The 19,757-nt window shown below is 47.0% G+C and overlaps 1 protein-coding gene across 1 annotated transcript in view; it reads left to right on the forward strand.

Annotated features, from left to right (window-relative positions):
- The first annotated feature begins 18,622 nt into the window (after positions 1 to 18,622).
- Positions 18,623 to 19,757, forward strand: part of RASSF10 (Ras association (RalGDS/AF-6) domain family (N-terminal) member 10) — a 2,705-nt gene continuing 1,570 nt past the window's right edge. The window contains exon 1 of the mRNA XM_015412814.1: positions 18,623 to 19,741. Coding sequence (XP_015268300.1) covers positions 18,888 to 19,741 — 854 coding nt within the window. The 5' untranslated portion in view covers positions 18,623 to 18,887. The remainder of the gene's footprint in view (positions 19,742 to 19,757) is intronic.

The following is a 19,757-nucleotide window of genomic DNA, read 5'->3' on the forward strand; positions in this document are numbered from 1 at the left end:
CAAAGAGAGAAGCACTAGAAGAAGAAGAGGAGGAAGAAAAGGAGGAGATTGGATTTATAACCCCCCTTCAGTAACTGAAGGAGTCTCAGAGCGGCTTACAATCCCTTCCCCTTCCCCTCCCCACAACAGACATCCTGTGAATAGGTGGGGCTGAGAGAGCTCTCTCAAGAACTGCCCTTGAGAGAACAGCTCTGAAAGAACTTATAACTGACCCAAGATCACACTAGCAGCTGCATGTGGAGGAGTGGGGAATCACACCCGGTTCTCCCATATTAGAGTCCACACTCTTAACCACTACACCACATGGACCCTCCAAACACCAAACATGCGTGGTTCGGTTCTTCAGTCCATCAGAGTCCATCTTCTCACCCAAATTTCATTTATTTATGTCATTTACAGTCTGCCTTTCTCACTCAGACTCAAGGCAGATTACATAGTATGTGTAAATTGTCACAGTATGTGACCATTTAAATAGATAGGAATGGGACATCCAATAAACAATACAATAGATGTTTGTATTGCAGAAATCTGAAAATGGGCAAAAATCTGAAAACAGAGCTGAAACAAAGTATAACCATTAACATGACATGTTAAATGGTACTATACACAAGGGGTGTCAAATGTGCGACCTGAGGGCCAGATCCGGCCCACACAGGGCTCAAAATCAGCCCCCCCAAGCAACTTCCTTCTCCTGCTTCCTTCCCCAGGGCTGCTGCAGCCACACTCTAGATTGCTTTTTCCCAACTCTGCCTCTTGCCTCTCTCCCCCCTTGCTCCCCTCCCTCCCTCTCTCTCACTCACTGTCTCTCTTACACACAGAGAGACAGAGAGAGCTTTGTGGCTGCTTCACACTGGAGAGATACAAAAACAAGCCTCCCTCCCCCACTTCCTCGCTTGCTTGCTTGCTTGCTCTCTCTCTCTCTCTCTCTCTCTCTCTCTCTCTCACACACACACACACACACACACACACACACACACAGGTAGATAGATCCATGTGATCAGCCATGTTGGTCTGAAACAGTAGAACAAATTTAGAGTCCAGTTGTACCATTAAGACCAACAAAGGTTTATTCAAGGTATTAGCTTTTGTGTGTGTGTGCACCCTTTTTCAAATACATTGGAATGGTAGGTAAGGTTCAAATTTATAGACAGGGACTGAAGGGCAAATGAACACGTAACATGATGATGTTTAAGATATGTAAAGTCAAAAATACCAAGCTAAGGCTATAAGGTTAACAGTTGTAAAACAATACATATGTCAAGTTAGCAGATAAATGTCTGAAGGTGTCTTTTCTAGTTGTGGGAAGAAAACTGAGAATCTCCACTCTCTTCTCCCAGGTGTGCAGATCACTTAACAGCACATTTTGAGGTGGATGCAGTGTCATGTCAGCAAAACATCCTAATATTCCTTGCATTGCATTCAGTATTCTAATATACTATTCTGAAAAAGAAATACACTAAAATACAGAGGAAGTATAGTCTTTGTTGTTGAGAATACATATGTGAGGATTGAATGAGTTAGCATCCATAGAGAGAGCCTTGTGGCTGCTTTGCTATACAGATAAAAAGAGAAGCCTGCCTGCCCCTCCACTCCCCTCTCTCTTACACACACACAAACACACTCACACACAGAGAGAGAAAGATCACTTCAACTTTCTCCTTCAGGGCTGCTCCTCCTCTTTTTGGGGGGGGGAGGGAGGAGGAGGAAAGAGACAGAGAGAATGGTGTCTCAAGGGACTTTTAAGAAGACCAACAATATTTTATTCCAGGTATACAAAATTTATTCCAGTTAGACAAAACCTTGGCAGGCAAGGTTCAAACATATAGCCATTATAAGTTATAGCAAATTAATATGCAACATGATGACGATCAAGATATGCAAAGTGACACTAAATTATAAGTTAAGGTTATAGGGTCAACAGTTGTCAAGCAATAAATATGTCAAACTAGCAGATAAATGTCTAAAGGAGTCTCTTTCTTTCTTTCTTTCTTTCTTTCTTTCTTTCTTTCTTTCTTTCTTTCTTTCTTTCTTTCTTTCTTTCTTTCTTTCTTTCTTTCTTTCTTTCTTGGGAAGTGACTGGGAATCTTCATTCTTTCCTGTCAGGCATGGAGGGCACTTAACACTACCTCTCCTCCAAAAAATGTTGTTATGTCAGCAGACATCCTAATACTCCTTGCATACATTCAGTACTCTAATATACATTCTGAAAAAGAAACACAGTAAAAATACAGAGGATTTATAGTAAGGGTCAGCTGAACCTCATTGAAAATGGGAAGTACAGTGTCCTTCAAGATCTCCATCTTCCCAATCAGTTACACTTACGTCTTGTCTGGGTTCCCTTTCAATTTGTTCAGTTTCAACCATTCGACCACACTAGTCAGGAAATGGCTCAAGATTTCAACAGCATCACAAGGGGATTTAGATAGAGAGATATAGAGCTGACTGTCATCAGCAGATTGATGACATTCAACTCCGAAGCAATGAATGATTTCTCCTGAAGTTGACTAATATAGGGGACAAGAAGTGGGACCCGCAATACTCGTGGGGGGGGGAGTATTCCCCACAGCTCCCGACCTGCAGAAGCAGGAGAAGCTCCGCAAGAGGAGGAAGCGGCAGCAGGTGAGCACAGCACAGCAGGCAGGCCCACCAAGCCTTCTCCCTCCTCGTCCCTCCCCCTGCACCGATGGCGAGGCCTGAGTGGCTCACAACCGCCGGTCTGCCAAGCCTTCTCCCCCCCTCAGCTGTGGCGGCGAGGCCTGAGTGGCGCACAGCTGCTGGCTGCCAAGCCTTCTCCTGCACCCCCCTCCCCAGCGGCAGCGAGGCTTGAGTGGCCCACAGCCACTGGCTGCCAAGCCTTCTCCCTAGTGGTGGTAGTGAGGCCTGAGTGGCCCACAGCCACCAAGTCTTCTCCTGCACCCCCCTCCCCAGTGGCGGCAGCCAGGCCTGAGTGGCCCACAGCTGCCCAACCGCCAATCCTACTCGCGCCCCTCCTCCCCAGTGGCGGCAGTGAGACAGTTGCCAGGGTATTCTCTGCGCATGCACAGGGAATGCTCTTTTACTTTGGGGGGGGATTTAAGTATCCCCTGTATAGTTTTTTTAACTTTTCAGATTTTTCTGCACACCTGGGGACTGCCCCAAGTGTGCAGGAAAATTTCTTTGCCCCCAAATGCCTCTGATGTGCAGATTTAGATATCCGCACAGAGGGGGCCTCTTGGCTATTAGTATATAGACAAGAAGGGGGACCCGCGATACTCGCGGGGGGGAGTATTCCCCACAGATCCCAGAAGCAGAAGCAGGAGGAGCTCTGCAGGAGGAGGAAGCAGCAGCAGGTGAGCCCAGCAGGCGGACCCATGAGGACCGCCAAGCCTTCTCCCTCCTCCCTCCCCCAGCAGTGGCAAGGCCTGAGGCCCACCAAGCCTTCTCCCTCCCCCTCCCCCAACACCGGTGGTGGTGTGAACCACCAAGCCTTCTCCCTCCCTCCCGTCACTGGCAGCAGTGAGGCCTGAGCAGCTCACAGCCGCTGGCCCACCAAGCCTTCTCCCACCCCCCTCCTCAGCGGCAGCGGCAAGGTCTGAGGCCCGCCAAGCGTTCTCCCTCCTCCTCCTCACAGCTACCATCCTGCCAAGCCTTCTCTTCCCCCAGCGGCGGAAGCGAGACAGTTGCCAGGGCGTTCTCTGCGCATGCGCAGCGAATGCTGTTTTACTTTTGGGGGGATTTAAGTATCCCCCGTATGGTTTTTTCAACTTTTTAGATTTTTCTGCACACCTGGGGACTGCCCCAAGTGTGCAGGCAAATCTCTCTGCCCCCCAAGTGCCTCCGATGTGCAGATTTAGATATCCACATGGAGGAGGCAACTTGGCTATTAGATATATAGATAATACAGGGGATAAGAAAGAGCCCTGCAGAATCCCACAAGAGAGCTCCTGCACTGACGTCTCCAATGGCTATTCCTTTGTCTCTGATCCATGAGGAATGATTTAAACCAGTCCAAGGCACATCCATTCCTGATATCTACTTCTGCCTCCAAAAGCCTCAACAGGATGGATCCAGGAGGAGCAATACAGAAGCATGGTTTTTTGTCTACATTTAGATGGAGGTCATCATCTTAGGGCATCAGTACCTTCATGACAATGAGAGCTGAAGCAAATCTACTGAGCATACTGTCTGTAGCAGTAGAAAAGAGCAGGAGTCCAGTAGCACCTTAAAAACTAATAAATATGTGGCAGAACTTTCGTGAGTCACTGCTCACTTCTTCAGATACAGCTAGAATTGGAGTCCATCTGTCCTATTTATTGGAAAGTGGAATAATTTCAGGTGCCAAATGACATTAGCAGGCAAATGACAATAGCAGGTGAATAACAATAGCAGGCGTGATTGGATTTAGGTGAGATAGGCAGAGGGGTAATTTTTGTTGTTCAGTCGCACAGTCGAGTCCGACTCTTCGCGACCCCACGGACCAGATCACGCCAAGCCTTCCGGTCTTCTGCCGCCCTCTGAAGTTTGCTCAACTTCATGTTCGTTGCATCTATGACACTGTCTAACCATCTCATCATCCTTTGCCGTCCCCGTCTTCTTTGACCTTCAATCTTTCCCAGCATCAGGGTCTTCTCCAGTGAGTGCTCCCTTCTCATTTAGTGGCCAAAGTATTTGAGCTTCAGTTTCATTATCTGGCCTTCCAGGGAACAGTCAGGGTTGATTAATAGGCGTGGAGAAATCAGCATTGGTAACGAGACAAGAAATCTAGGTCTCAATTCAGTTCAGGAGTTTGTATTGTCTTGAGCTTCATTTTTCAATTGCAATTCAGCAGACTCCCTTTGTCCTCTGATGGCCCACACCCTATGAAATGGCTGAGCACAGCAGATTCATAAAGCACCATCCCTTTTGAAATTCCTTTGAAGAGAACTGTTACTGAGCATTAGAATCTGAAGTCCCAAACATGAATGGCATAATGGGATGTTTTAAGAAATTGCTTTGACAAGAAAATGATAGGTTCTGCACTTTGAAAATTTAATTTTGACATAAAATCCTCTAGATTTTGAACAACTGTGATGGAGACCAAGTTCCACAACACTGAAACAAAGAGGCAAAATTGCTTCCATGCATTGCTTCCTGAATCCTCCCTAGACATGCCTATCGCTTTCTCCAGGAGCACTGGCACATTCATGGATACGGCCACAGTGGCCTAGCAGTGGTTTCCACAAAGTAGTTGCACTCTTATTATGCTCACTGAAAGTGTTGATGTGCCTTGTCACATATTACCTTCTCATTGCTAATGTGATGCTAGGGAGAGAAAACACACACACACAGGATGCATCACATGTAGGCCTTACATTTCATTCTTGTGTTTTGCACGGTTTGAAATCAGTCATTTAGACGCTCATGTGAATGTAATTGTTTTGAATAAGGACAGCAGCACTTTCCATTCCTGTTCTTCTTCTGCTGAGCTGCAAAATGGCAGGACAGATTATTATTAGGACTTACAGGGAAGATGGCATCAGGCTAGCAGTGGGTGCCCGTTCCACCCCCAAACTGTTATTTATTTTAATCTCTTTTCGTTCATTCTTAATTAATCATCGTTACTTAGAGGATAGAGGTTATACTAATGAGGGATTGCTTTCCTGAAGATTGTTAGTTTACTTCTGAGGCAGTATTTCTCATCATCATGTCATACTTATGCATAGTCACTAAACACTTGGCATGTTTTTTTGATTTTCAGGTTTTGTTCATTTCTAAAGGAAAATAATTAGTCTATGTGCCTCTGCCACAGGCACCATGCATTCATGCGCAGCAAACCATTATGATAATTGCTAGGGTGAACATTTCAGAATTCCTAGCCCTATAGAATCATCAGCTCCACTCAGCCCAAGAATTGTTTTTGGAGGTTGCTTGGCCTCAATGAGAGGAATAATTTGTCCTCTGATGGTCCACACCCTATGAAACGGCTGTTCCTAGGAGATTCCTAAAGCACCATCTCTTTAGACCCTGCTACATGGGAGTACCAGACCACCTCACATGTCTCTTGAGAAACCTGTATAAGGGCCAAGAAGCGACAGTTAGAACCGGATATGGAACAACTGATTGGTTCAGCATAGGAAAAGGAATTATATTGTCATTGGTTCAGCATAGGACAAGGATGTATATTGTCACCTTGCTTATCTCTCCCTTATATATAAAGCCATAGTGAGCTCCAACGTTCCAAAATGCAGACCTTTAGTGTTTGGCCGCAAGAACTGTCAGTCAGAAGACGCTGGCTGGGTTGACACTCTGGTATTTGGGCAAAATCTTTATGGTAGAAGCCATTTTAATTACAGAGTTTTTGCCCAAACACCAGAGTACCCTGTATCACCAGAAGAACAATAACACCACTTCTGGTGCACTGGAAGTGACATTGCCACATCACCAGTGATGTCACTGCAACACTGTCCTAGACCTCCCCACCTGCTGCCAGTGAGTCTCTCCACTGGCCAGCTGAGTGGGGGAGCAGTGCCCTCAGTGGGGGCTGGCAATCCTGGCCTCACCTCTTTTCCTGCTTCCCATCTCTCCTTCCCATCCATCAGACAATCTACTTTTGTCTGCCCCTCTCTTCAGCTTTTCCTCCTTCCCTCCCGGCAGCAGCCTCTACCCAGGAAAACTATAGCCCAGTTGTCTGGTCTTGGCTGCTGGGCAAGGCCCAGTTGCACTTTAGGGAACCTGCAAGGACTTGCATGTAGCATCTTATTTTCCCCAGCTCTTATATCATCTGATCGTTTTCCCTCCGCCTGGCAACCCATATCCTCAGCTTTCCCTTTTTTCTTCTCGTCTTCCCACCCACCAATAACCCACCTTTTATTTGTGATCCATCTTTAACTATATTTACTTTATTTATACCTCTCCTTTCTCCACAGTGGGGACTGAAAGCCGCTTAAATAATTTCCCTCTTCTCCATTTTACTGTTATAATATCAACCTTGTGAGTTAAGTCAACCTGAGAATGTGTAACTGGCCCAAGGTCACCCAGTGACTCTCCATTGGATAATCATCATCATCATCATCATCATCATCTTTCAATTTATTAATCGCTCAATCCTGCAGAGCTGCTGGCTCTGAGCGATTTACAGTTACTCAAATACACACGGGACTAACAATTATTCAAAGGGGTAAGGGAGGACAACATATAAATCTATAAATCACACACGTTCGCAGCCGACGGGGAGTTTGTTCAGCAGTAAGGTCAGACATGATCCAACAGCATTTTTCCCTCGGCGTGGCTTGATGTCGTCAGTTTTCTCCAGGACTGCTTCAGTTGCAGCGCAGCACTGACACCGCCTGGCCGGACAGCACATTACAGGCTTTCTTGATGCCGAAGAGTTCTATCTAGGCTTTTCGATCTCACACGCTGGACCTTCCGTTTGCCAGCTAACACTTCCCCCACTGGGGGGTTCAGTGTGCCCACCCTCTCTAAGGAGTGGTACCCATTTTATTTACTCACCGAAGTTTTTGAACCACTGGGTGGACGGCTAGGGACAAGGCTGGTAGCTCACACCAGCACGGGGCTAGAACTGACAGCTGTTCTGTTCAGCTCAGATGTTTTAACCAGAGGATAAATCCCCTGTGTCACCGTTGGATAATGGAGATTTGAACTGAGGTCTCCAAGATCCTAGTCTGAAACTCTAACCACTATACCACACTGGCTTTCATTTGGTCATTGCTATTTATTTATTTATTGGATTTATATCCCACCCTCCCCGAAGGCTCAGGGCGGCTAACAAAGAGGCAAGTAGCTGAATGGACAGGCCAGAATCTTACTCCTTGATATGGGTGATTGCCAACCCTGGGTTGGGAAATTCCTTGAGATTTAGGGGTGGAGCCTGGGGAGGGTGAAGTTTGGGGACGAACTACAGCGCGGTATATAATGCCACAGAGTCTGCCTTCCAAAGCTGTTTTGAAAAGTTGTAACAGAGACCACTGTATCCCCTCCGGATTCCATCACCTTATTCTGAAGCATGTGTAGACAAGGCCTTAGGCTCCCTCAATAGCCAAATCATTTTAAGAACATAAGAACAGCCATCCTGGATCAGACCAAAAACCCATCTAGGCCAGCATTCTTTTCGCACAGTAGTCCATCAGCTACCTCTAGAAAGCCCCACAAAAAGGATGGCTGCAACAGTGTCATCCTGTGCTCCCCAACAACTTATTTGCTGGGAAGCAAACAGTACCTCTGGTACTGGAGGAAGTAGATAGATATCCATCATGATTAGCAGCCATTGACAGCCCAGTCCTCCGTGAATTTGACCACTTTTTTTTTTTAAAGCATTCCAGACTGGCTGCCAAGACCACATCCTGTGGCAGCAAGTTCCAAAAATTAACTATGCGCTGTGTGAAGAAATACCTTTTTTTGTCTGTCCTGAAACTCCCACCCTTCAACTTCAGTGGATGATGCCAGGTTCTAGTATTATGGGAGAGGGAGAAAAGATTCTCTCTGTCTACTCTCCCCATGCTATGCATAATTTTATAAACCACTATCATGTCTCTCCTTACTTGCCTTTTTCTACGGGTTTTAACCAATCCGCATAGGGCAGCTGTTCTAGCTCCCTGATCATTTTGGCTGCTCTTTTCTGCACCTTTTCAAGTTCTACAATATCCTTCTTTAGGTGCGATGACCAGAAATGTACACAATATTTTAAGTGTGCTTTCACCATGGATTTGTATAAGGGCGGTATGACAGTGACAGTTTTATTCTCTATTCCTGTTTTAATTATGACCAGCATAGAATTTGCTTTTCCTACAGCAGCTATACAACAGGTTGACATTTTCATCAAGCTATATGCACACACAGAGCGACGCACACACACAGTCCCTTTCTTGATTTGTTGCTGCCAACTCCGGTCCCATCAGTGTATATGTGAAGCTGGGATTATTTGCCCCACTACGCATCACTTTACACGTGCTCACACCGAATCTCCTACTTTGAAGAGATCCTTTTGGAGCTCTTTGCAACCTGTTTTTGTCTTAACCACCCTAAATAATTTGGTGTCCTCTCCAAACTTGGCCACCTCTCTGCTGTTGTTGTTGTTCAGTTGCACGGTCGAGTCCAACTCTTTGCGACCCCATGGACCGCATCACGCCAGGCCATCCTGTCCTCTGCCGTCCTCCAGAGCCCGCTCAATTCCATGTTCGTTGCATCGATAACACTGTCCAACCATCTCATCCTTTGCTATCCCTTCTTCTTTTACCTTCAATCATTCCCAGCATCGGGGTCTTCTCCAGTGAGTGCTCCCTTCTCATTTGGTGGCCAAAGTATTTGAGATTCAGCTTCAGCATCTGGCCTTCCAGGGAACAGTCAGAGTCGATTAGGATTGATTGATTTGATCTCCTTGCAGTCCAAGGGACTCTCAAAAGTCTTCTCCAGCACCATAATTCAAAAGCATCTATTCTTCGGCGGTTTGCCTTCAATATGGTCCAACTCTCGCAGTCATACATTACTACTGGGAATACCATCGCTTTGACCATACGGACTTTTGTTGGCAGGGTGATGTCTCTACTTTTTATTAGGCTGTCTAGGTTTGCCATAGTTTTTCTCCCAATGAGGAGGCGTCTTTTAATTTCATGGCTGCAGTCACCATCTGCAGTGATCTTGGGTCCCAGGAACGTGAAGTCTGTCACTGCTTCCATGACTTCCCCTTCTATTTGCCAAGGAGTGATGGGGCCGGATGCCATGATCTTAGTTTTTTTGATGTTGAGTTGCAAGCCAACTTTTTTGCTCTCCACTTTTTCCCTGAGCAAGAGGCTCTTTAGGTCCCCTTCACTTTCTGCCATTAGAATGGTATCGTCTGCATATCTAAGCTTGTTGATGTTTTCCCTGGCAATCTTATTTCCGGTTTGTGATTCATCCAGGCCGGCCTTTCGCATGATGTACTCTGCATGTAAATTAAATAAGCAGGGTGACAATATACATCATTGTCATACTCCTTTTCCTATGCTAAACCAATCAGTTGTTCCATATCCGGTTCTAACTGTCACTTCTTGATCCTTATACAGATTTCTCAAGAGACATGTGAGGTGGTCTGGTACTCCCATCTATTTAAAGACTTGCTACAGTTTGTTGTGATCCACACAATCAAAGGCTTTAGCGTAGTCAATGAAGCAGATGTTTTTCTGGTACTCCCTTGTCTTCTCCATAATCCAGCGAACATTGGCAATTGGATCTCTCATTCCTCTACCTCTTCAAAACCCATTTTGTACTTCTGGCAGTTCTCTATCCACGTACTTCTGAAGCCCAGCTTGTAGGATCTTGAGCATGACCTTGCTAGCGTGTGAAATGGTTGCAATTGTGTGATAGTTTGAACATTCCTTGGCATTGCCCTTCTTTGGGATTGGAATGTAAACTGACCTTTTACAATCCTGTGGCCACTGCTGCATTTTCCAAATTTGCTGGCATATTGAGTGCAGCACTTTAACAGCACATCTCCACTCACCCCTAACTCCAGGCCATTTATGCACAAATTGAAGAGCACCCGTCCCAATACAGATCTCTGAGGGACCTTGAGTGCAGCACTTTAACAGCACATCTCTACTCACCCCTAACTCCAGGCCATTAATGCACAAATTGAAGAGCACCCATCCCAATACAGATCTCTGAAGGATCCTGCTGCTCACATCCATCCATTGTGAAAACTGACCATTTGTTACTGCTCTCTGCTTTGGGGGGGGTGTTAGCCAATGCCCAATCAATGAGAGGTCTTGCCCTCTTATCCTAAAGGTTGCTCAAGAGTCTCTGGAGATATACATTGTCAAAAGCCTTCTTGAAATTCAAACAAATAATATCTATCAGCTTAATCCTGTCAATGTTTAGTGACACTTTCAAAGAACTCTAAAAGGTTAGTGAGACAGGACTTACCTTTGCAGAAGCCATATTGGTTTTTATTTGGCAGGGCATGTCCTTCTGTATGCTTGACAATTTTATCTTTAATAATACTTTCCATCAATTCACTTGGAGCGGGCGTTAAGCTAACTGGCCTGTAATTTCCTGGATCCCCTAGATCCTTTTTTAAAAATGGAAGTTACATTGACCCCTCTCCAGTCCTCAGGTACAGAGGCTGATCTTAGGGACATGTTGCATATCTTAGTCAGAAAATCAGCAATTTCACATTTGAGTTCTTTAAGAACTTGAAGATGGATACCATCTAGTCCTGGTGATTTGTGAGTTTTCAGTTTGTCTATAAGTTTTAAAACTTCCTCCCTTATCACTGCTATTTGCCTGAGCTCCACATCTTCCCCTCCTGAACACATCCATTTTGGAACAGGACCCACCCAACCATAGATGTAGATCTGATCCTCAGATTTTAAACTTTCCTACATCAAATTCCCTTTCATTTGTATTTATGTCTTTGTTTGTCTTATATATGAAATAAAAATCTTTTTAAAAAATAGGACATTATGCTTTTGAAGAAACCCTTCCAAGTAAAAACCTAGCGTGACCAAACCAATACAAATCTGCCCAAGCCTGCATGCAGCCTCAAGCAACCGCTGCAGAGTTCTAACAAAGCATCTAAGACGTCACTGAAAAGCACTTAAATAATCAACTGAATGTGCTTCCCCTGCAAACCCCAACTGCCCCGTACTTTAATAAGCTTTCGGATTCTCGTTCTCTTCCTGCCAGATTTTCCCTCCTCCCTAGCCCAGGAAGCACGTAACACTGAAGCCGGATGACAACTGCTCAGCGCATAGGAGGTGGGAGTAGAAGATGCTGTGGTCAGAATTATATTCCATAGCTGAGGGTCTTCAGACCCCTTCAAATAGGGTGCATGCAATACAATCTTGTTATGGGGGATTAACACTTCAGAATGGAACAAAGTTTGAATCCAGAGACATATTCATGAAGTGTGCATGTACACAAAAGCTTATACCCAGAATTAAACTTTGTTTGTTTTAAAGGCGCCACTGGACTCAGAATTTGTTCTTTTGCTTCAAACCAACACGACTTCCCTACCTGAATCTAACTTCAGAATGGAGGCAGGAAGGCTAATTCACATTTATTACCAGTGGTGTAGACAGCATTCCGTGCGCCTTGGTGTTGAGTCATGCCGGCCACATGACCACGGAAATGTCTTCGGACAGTGCTGGCTCTTCGGCTTTGAAACGGAGATGAGCACCGCAACCCTAGAGTCGGACTCGACTGGCTTTCAAGCAAGGGAACCTTTACCTTTACCTAAATGTGGCTTTCTCTCACTCTGTTCCTAGAGAATGGACTGAAAGTGCCTGCTGGTTCATGTGTGAATGGCACATCTGTGTTCTTGGAAGCCATATTTAACTTGCTCTTATAGAAAAAATGATCTATAATGATTTCTATGAGGGACATATGCAATGTTCCCTCTAAGCTGTGGACTCTTGTGAGCAAAAATTCAACCTTGTGAGCTACTGGCTTTAAAGTTGTGAGCGAGCAATTTGGCTACTGCATAAATCAGTTTGCTTTGGAGCCATCCTTCCTGAGCCAAGACAAAAATGTGTGAGCTGGAGGCTAAAGAACTGTGAGCTAGCTCACACTGACTCAGCTTAGAGGGAACACTGGACATATGTAAATAGGCCCAACAGGAGGCTGTTTGTCAGAAAGTACTCCCTATCAGAAATGGGTTTTCCATGAAAAGTTAACATATCAGACCAACATTAGAAGAAAACAATAACTTTGTAGAGCTTTTGTTGTTGTTGTTCAGTCGCACAGTCGAGTCTGACTCTTCGCGATCCCATGGACCAGCTCCCGCCAGGCCCTTTGGTCCTCCGCCGTCCTCCGATGCCTGCTCAACTTCATGTACAACATTTGTAGAGCTGGGGTGCTGTAATGTTCAGAGTGTTGGACTAGGGTCTCAGAGACCTTGTTCAAACTTTGGCTCTGCCATGAGGCTCACTGGGTGGCCAATGAGTTTTTTCCAGCCTACCATACCTCAGAGTGTTGTTATGAAAGAGAGACTTATGTACACTGCTCTGAGCTGAGGATGGCAGGCTAAAAATGTTATCATTGTCACTTATTGGCATGTATGATGTATCATACATATATACGTAGATGCCATGAAGTCACAACTGACTTTTGGTAAGTCCAGCACATGAGAAGCAGATGTGGCTTTTCCATTGCCTTCCTCTGTGGGACCTGTCTTGGTGGCCTCCCATCCAAGAACTGACCCTGCTTAGCTTCTGAGATCAGGCTATATACCATGCCAACTTCTCTCTACATATATCATATCCCTCCTCTAAAAAAAATAATGAAGCCTTCCACCATCCTAAGCAGCCATCCTCCAACTTAAGTGGTTTTTCCTCTGATGAAACAACCACTTAAATTGAGGAAGGTGTCAGTCCCAGGGCCTGTCCACAGCTGGCTTGGGGACTGGAGCAGATCCAGAGTCGAGGGGCTCAGGAGATAGGTGTAGCCTCAGACCACCAGTCAAAGGGAGCTGGTTACTTCACCGTCCCCCTCCAGTTCCTAACCCCTATTTTGGAGCGTTCGAGTGGAACGGGCTTACAGTCGCCCTCTTACTCCTCGTGTCAAGCCTCATTGGGATCAGGTGTCTCATCCTCGGCTGACGCCCAGCCTCCTTTTATTCCCTGTTCTCAACTTGCTCCGCCCCCTAGGCCTTAAAGCGGGCAAGCCAAGGGGTTAAGGATGGGTCCTGACTTACATTCATTAAACTTTCCCCACCCTTCTTCCTCCTGGTCAGGCCACCTCTGTTGGGGAAAGCAAGCTCCCCCTCCCCCCGTGACCCCCCTTTGCTGTTGGACTCCCTTGGGCCGGTCTGCAGGGAACGATCCCCGGGTCCTCCGGGAACCCTCATAGAGGCTCTTTGTTGCTCTCCCGTCGGAAAACAGGAATCCCTGGGCCCCCTTCATAGTGGGAGGTTCTCTTGCTTGCCCTGTGTGGTCAGCGCCGGTCTTCCTTCGACCCGGGTTTCCCTCTCTGCCATTCGACTCTGTTTCCTCTCGTCTGATCGCCGAGGTTTCAGTAGACAGGAGGGGTTCCCAGGGGTGGCCCTCCTGACAGGAGGCTCTTTAGCCTAGGAGAACGTCCTCCAGTCTAGGGTAGGAAACACACCTTTGCAGCCAGGTACATCTGCCCTGAGGTAAATACGCCATTTTTGTCCACCCTCATTTTTCTGAAGAAATATGATTTCTCCCTTGTTCCACCCACAGCAGTTTTAGTCTGATCATGAATGAAATATGAACCGTGCCCATTTCATACACTGTCTAGTGCGCCAGTCATTTAGCATCTAGACATTCTGATCATTCTGATCTAAGCATCATTTCTCTGGGCTGGTACGAACTTGTAACATGCTCCTTCTCCTACGATTCCATCCTATGCATACAATTCATATTGTGAAAGGGCAGGGGTTTTTTTTGTTTTTTTTTAAATCTAGAATAATATTGGGCTTGATATTTGGGCTTGATTTTACTGGTCAGATCTATTCATCCCACCCTCATCCCCTTTCTTGGACCATGATTCTATATATATATATTTTAATTAAGAACCAGGATGGTTAATTTTTTTTTTTCTTTTTAATAAATTAGCTCAGAACTGGCCTGCCGTGGATTTGCAGCAATGGAACGGGGATGAATTTCATACTGCAGAACTAGTACGAGTTCGGTAAGTTGCCGTGGTTTTGTAGAATATTTTTTCCCAGTTTGGGATTTTGAATAACCCCAAAGAATGCATCAGTATCAGGAGGGGTTAGCATACTGGTGGAGGATGGCCTGGGTTAGTTGATCTTCAGTAGCCCAAGTAGGGATGGGCTTGCGGGGCTGGCTCTCATCATCAGTGGAGTCATCACTATTGAGATCCATCCCATAATTATTCATGCCAAACTCTGGATGTTTGGGACCCTGTGGTGTCATTAGGCATGAGCTGCAGGGAGGTGAGTTCTGTATCTCTATTGTTACGTTCAGTTGTTTATTGTTGACCGTAGATTCCTCCTCCTCCTCCTCCTTCTCCAGTTTCCTGTATTTATGAAACTGCCCCTTTTCTTTAGGAGCCACCAATTTTCTGTCCAGGCAAGCAGCCTTCTCTTTCCATTCACGCTTCTGCTGTGCTGGAAGCTTTTCTTGTCTCTTTTTTCTTACGCTCCCTCTTGGCAGCCAGTTTTCCCCTCAGTTCTGCAGCCCTCTCATTATCCTGGGTAATTTTTTGCTCAAGGAGGTATTTCTTCTCCTCGACCCTCTGAAACAGACGTTTACGAGCTTGATGCACCTTGCGAATGCATTCCTCATGCTTCCGCTTCCACTTTTCCAGTCGCTGTCATTTCTCTTCCTTCACTTTCTTTAAAAAAACTCCCAATGGTGACTCTTCTTTTCCTTGAGATTGGTTTGGTTCGCCTCGTGGAATGATGTTGTGGAGCTGTTTTGGCTTGCAGAGCCAGGGTTCTTCATGGAACCACATTTCTTATGTACAGTGCACAAGGAAGTCTTGAAAGGATGGGCAACCTTACTAGCAGGGCACTGAGGGGACAATGACTTTTTCCTTGGACAAGCCTCTGTATGCTGCCCATCATATAACTCTTTCACTTTTCTCTTATAGGTGGCCTTGCGTCTGCCAGGTCGCTCCTGGACCTCAGCATTCTTTTCAGAGCTGTTCTCTTTGCTTTTGCCATCTTGTCGCTCTTCAATAGCTGCAGCCTTGGGGACTTTGTGAGAATGACTGAATGGTTGATCAGCAACCTCTTGATGAGAATGGGAAGCAGGATCCAACTGCAGTCGAGACTCAGCCATGTCTTCAGGCAATTTCTCCAGAGATACACGGCAGCTCACACGTCTACAACTGGATGACTGCTCCCGAGCAGTGCTTGTCCTGGATGTAGTCCTCCTGTTCATAGTTTTCTGGATTGATCTTTCCCTTTCCCTTACAAGAAGCATTTGAAATCCTGGCAGCCGGACATCTGGTCATCATCTGGTCACTTCATAGACGTTCTACCCATCAGACTTCGCCGCACAGACTGACGATTAGCTTTCGGTGTTTCAGTTTCAGTGGTGTTGATGATGACTACATTTGCTATTTTCAGCTTGCGTGCACACTGGCCATCTTTTATCATTACAATAAGAGGGATGTCTGAGTCAAAAAGCTGCGAAGCTTGAAACAAAAGTTGCAATGTTTCCACACAGTACTTACCATCCAATGATGATTCATTGGATGAAGCAGCCTTCTCAGTTTTCTCAGCTGCTGTTTTTTCAATCGTTAACCCTGCACTAAGCCCCTCATCTATATATCTAATTCCCAACTTGCCCCCGGTTTTCTTACGCTCCCTCTTGGCAGCCAGTATTATGGAGGCCTCAAATGATATTGCCTTGTGTCATGATCAGGTGCATATAACCTGGGTGATGTTTCAATTATATGCCTTCCTCTTTTAGTCCAAAAGATACAGTCTCAAAAGCAATTCAGAGACAATGTACCCTAATGGTACATAAGGCAAAGTTCTCCTCCTTTCTTTTCTTTCTGTTTTTTTTACCAACCATTGAAACCTTTCCTAGTTGGCTTCCAGAAAGATCTCATCCTGCAGAGAAATTACTACAAATTGTGCAAGACCACAGCTACTCTCACCCAGCAGCCCATTCACTTCAGTGGTGTAGCACTTCCTCGTGTCAGACCGGGATCTGACTTTTTTTAGCGTTATTTGGAGCACAGATATTCTTCCTCTGTCAATACTTGCTGTATTACAAGCAGCATTTGAAATCCTGGCAGCCGGGGATCTGGTCATCATCCAACAAGGAACGGCATTCTCTAAAGGACTGTCCAATAACCACTTCCAGTCAGGCGCTGCCATCCCCAACACTAGCCGTTAACTGCACATTGAATGAAGATACGCTCACTCCGAGTCTCACCAGGATGGTTAAATAAATACAAAACTGAGGGCCAATTCCTAAAAACAATAAATGTGAAATGTAAACATATAAATACCACAAAATTATTTTAAAAATACATAAATTTATTACAAAGCAACTTAAAAAGAGTTATGGGCCCAACCATAGCCTTAATACAAGATAAAATCATACAATGTACACAAATGAAACGTAATGCACCCGATGCGTTTCAGCCTAACTGGCCTTCTTCCGTGATCAAGCATAGATAGTACACTTAGGCTCAATACTGCAATAATAATACAAATAGTTAATCAATGTAGGACCAAAAACTAGTTTTAGAGTTATAATCAATGATGTAAGGCATAGGAGTATTATGGAGACCTCAAATGATATTGCCTTGTGTCATGATCAGGTGCATATAACCTGGGTGATGTTTCAATTATATGCCTTCCTCTTTTAGTCCAAAAGATACAGTCTCAAAAGCAATTCAGAGACAATGTACCCTAATGGTACATAAGGCAAAGTTCTCCTCCTTTCTTTTCTTTCTGTTTTTTTTACCAACCATTGAAACCTTTCCTAGTTGGCTTCCAGAAAGATCTCATCCTGCAGAGAAATTACTACAAATTGTGCAAGACCACAGCTACTCTCGCCCAGCAGCCCATTCACTTCAGTGGTGTAGCACTTCCTCGTGTCAGACCAGGATCTGAGAGACCAATCCCCATTCTGCCATGGAAGCTTCCCGGGCGGCCTTGTCCCAGTCACTTTCCCTCAGCCTAATCTTCCTCCCAGGGTTGTTGTTGCAAGCCAGGATAAAATAGAGTGTAAGATAATGATGTTGTAAGCCACTGGGGGGGGGGTAATAAAATATCGAAATAAACAATTTTCTGCTTTCCATCTAATTCTGTTAAAAAAAAATTAAACTTCATGCCATTTTTAAAATCATTTTAATAGTTATTAGGGGGGGGGTATAAAATATTGAAATAAACAATTTTCTGCTTTCCATCTAATTCTGTTTTAAAAAATTAAACTTCATGCCATTTTTAAAATCATTTTAATGGTTATTAATCATTTTCTCCTGGATATGTTAAGGCAACATGTGCCTATGCTAACCCAACTTGAAGAGAGGGGGGAGGGAGGAAGGTTGTGTAAGGTGTCCAGAAATCTATTATTTACAGTCTAGTTCTCTCCTTGCAATAGATGGCATGTTCTCCCTTTGAATCCTGGCAGCAGCCGAGGATTTTAATAAGACTTCACTGTTTTACTGTTCACATCCATTTAATCCGCAAAGAACACACGAACCTTGGCTACGGCATAAATTAGTTTGATCTGGAGCCGTCCTTCCTGAGCTAAGCGAAAAATCTGTGAGCTGGGGGCTAAAAAACTGTGAGCTAGCTCACACTAACTCACCTTAGAGGGAACACTGTTCGCAGGGAAGCCCTCCCGGCGAGGGTCTCCGGAACGCACCCTGAACGTGCTCACAGGCTTTTGGATCAAATCAGACGCACAGGTTCAGTTTGGCAGACTTCCGGGAAAGCGAAGTGATTGGCTACAGGGGTGGGGAGGATCGACAGGGAGATGGTCTTGGATCAAACGAAGGCGTGAGACACAGAGAGAGAGAGAATGTCTGTGCGCGCGTTAGGGAAGGCCACGTGACCGGAGAGGAAAAGGCGGCAGCCGAGCGAGGGTGGTGTCAGAGCGAAGGCAGCTCGGGACAGAGGCGCCTGTAGCAGTAACAGCAGGAGGAGCTGGAGCCCAGAGCTTGGCTGTCTCCCGGGGCTCCCGCTGCAAGACTGGGCGAGAGTGGAAGGGAAGCGGGCTCGGGAGAAGAGGGCTTGCGCGGCAGCCGGTCCGGAGCTGCGGGCTCGGAGCATGGCTAGCCTAACTTCGGATTAGTTTCGTGCCAAGCGGAGCCCAGCCGGGACTCCCCCGAAGCCATGCCGGGGCCGGGCTCCCCGACAGGCGCCAGACCGGGGCAGCGGCCGTCCTGAGCGCTTCTATGGGGGATCCCTCGCCTGCCGGGAGGAGGAGGAGCAGCGGGCCCCAGCAGCGCCCAGCCCCCCGCGCAGCCGCCGAGCCCTGATGGAGCCGGAGGAAAAGAAGATCTCGGTGTGGATCTGCCAGGAGGAGAAGCTGATCTCGGGGCTCTCCAAGCGCACCACTTGCTCGGATGTGGTGCGGGTGCTCTTGGAGGACAGCAAGCAGAGGCGGCGGCGGCGGCAGGGGCCCCGGCAGCCGGGGGAGGAGGAGGAGGAGGAGGAGCGGCAGCAGCAGCAGCAGTTGGCCTCGCTGCAGGAGTGCGGCGGGGGGATGCTGTCGGGCCCCCCGCAGTCTTACTGCATCGTGGAGAAGTGGCGGGGCTTCGAGAGGATCCTGCCCAACAAGACCAAGATCCTGCGGCTCTGGGCCGCTTGGGGGGGGGAGCAGGAGAACGTGCGCTTCGTGCTGGTGCGCAGCGAGGCGTCCCTGCCCAACGCCGGCCCCCGGAGCGCCGAGGCCCGGGTGGTTCCCAGCAAGGAGAGCCCCTGCCGCCATGGCTTGGGGGCCGCAGCCCGGGCCAGCCTGGCTCTGAGCCAGGAGCGGCAGCGCCGCGTGGTGCGCAAAGCCTTCCGCAAGCTGGCCAAGATCAACAAGCGGCGGGGGCCGCCGCCGCCGCACGAGGAGCCGCCGGCCAAGGAGGCGTCGGCGGGCGAGAGGATGGAGACCCTGGTGCACCTCGTCCTCTCGCAGGACCACACCATCCGGCAGCAGGTCAAGCGCATCCGCGAGCTGGACCGGGAGATCGACCGCTGCGAGGCCAAGGTCCACTTCGACCGCATGAAGCGCCACGGGGTGAACTACGTGCAGGAGACTTACTTGGTCGGCGGCGAGCCGGAGCCCCCCGAGGAGGCGGAGCAGCCGCCCGGCGGGCAGGAGGAGGAGGCGGAGGCGTCGGCGGGCAGCGGCGTCGGC

Source organism: Gekko japonicus, unplaced genomic scaffold (assembly GCF_001447785.1).
Source record: "Gekko japonicus isolate JY-2015 unplaced genomic scaffold, Gekko_japonicus_V1.1 scaffold821, whole genome shotgun sequence".
Lineage (NCBI taxonomy): Eukaryota > Metazoa > Chordata > Lepidosauria > Squamata > Gekkonidae > Gekko > Gekko japonicus.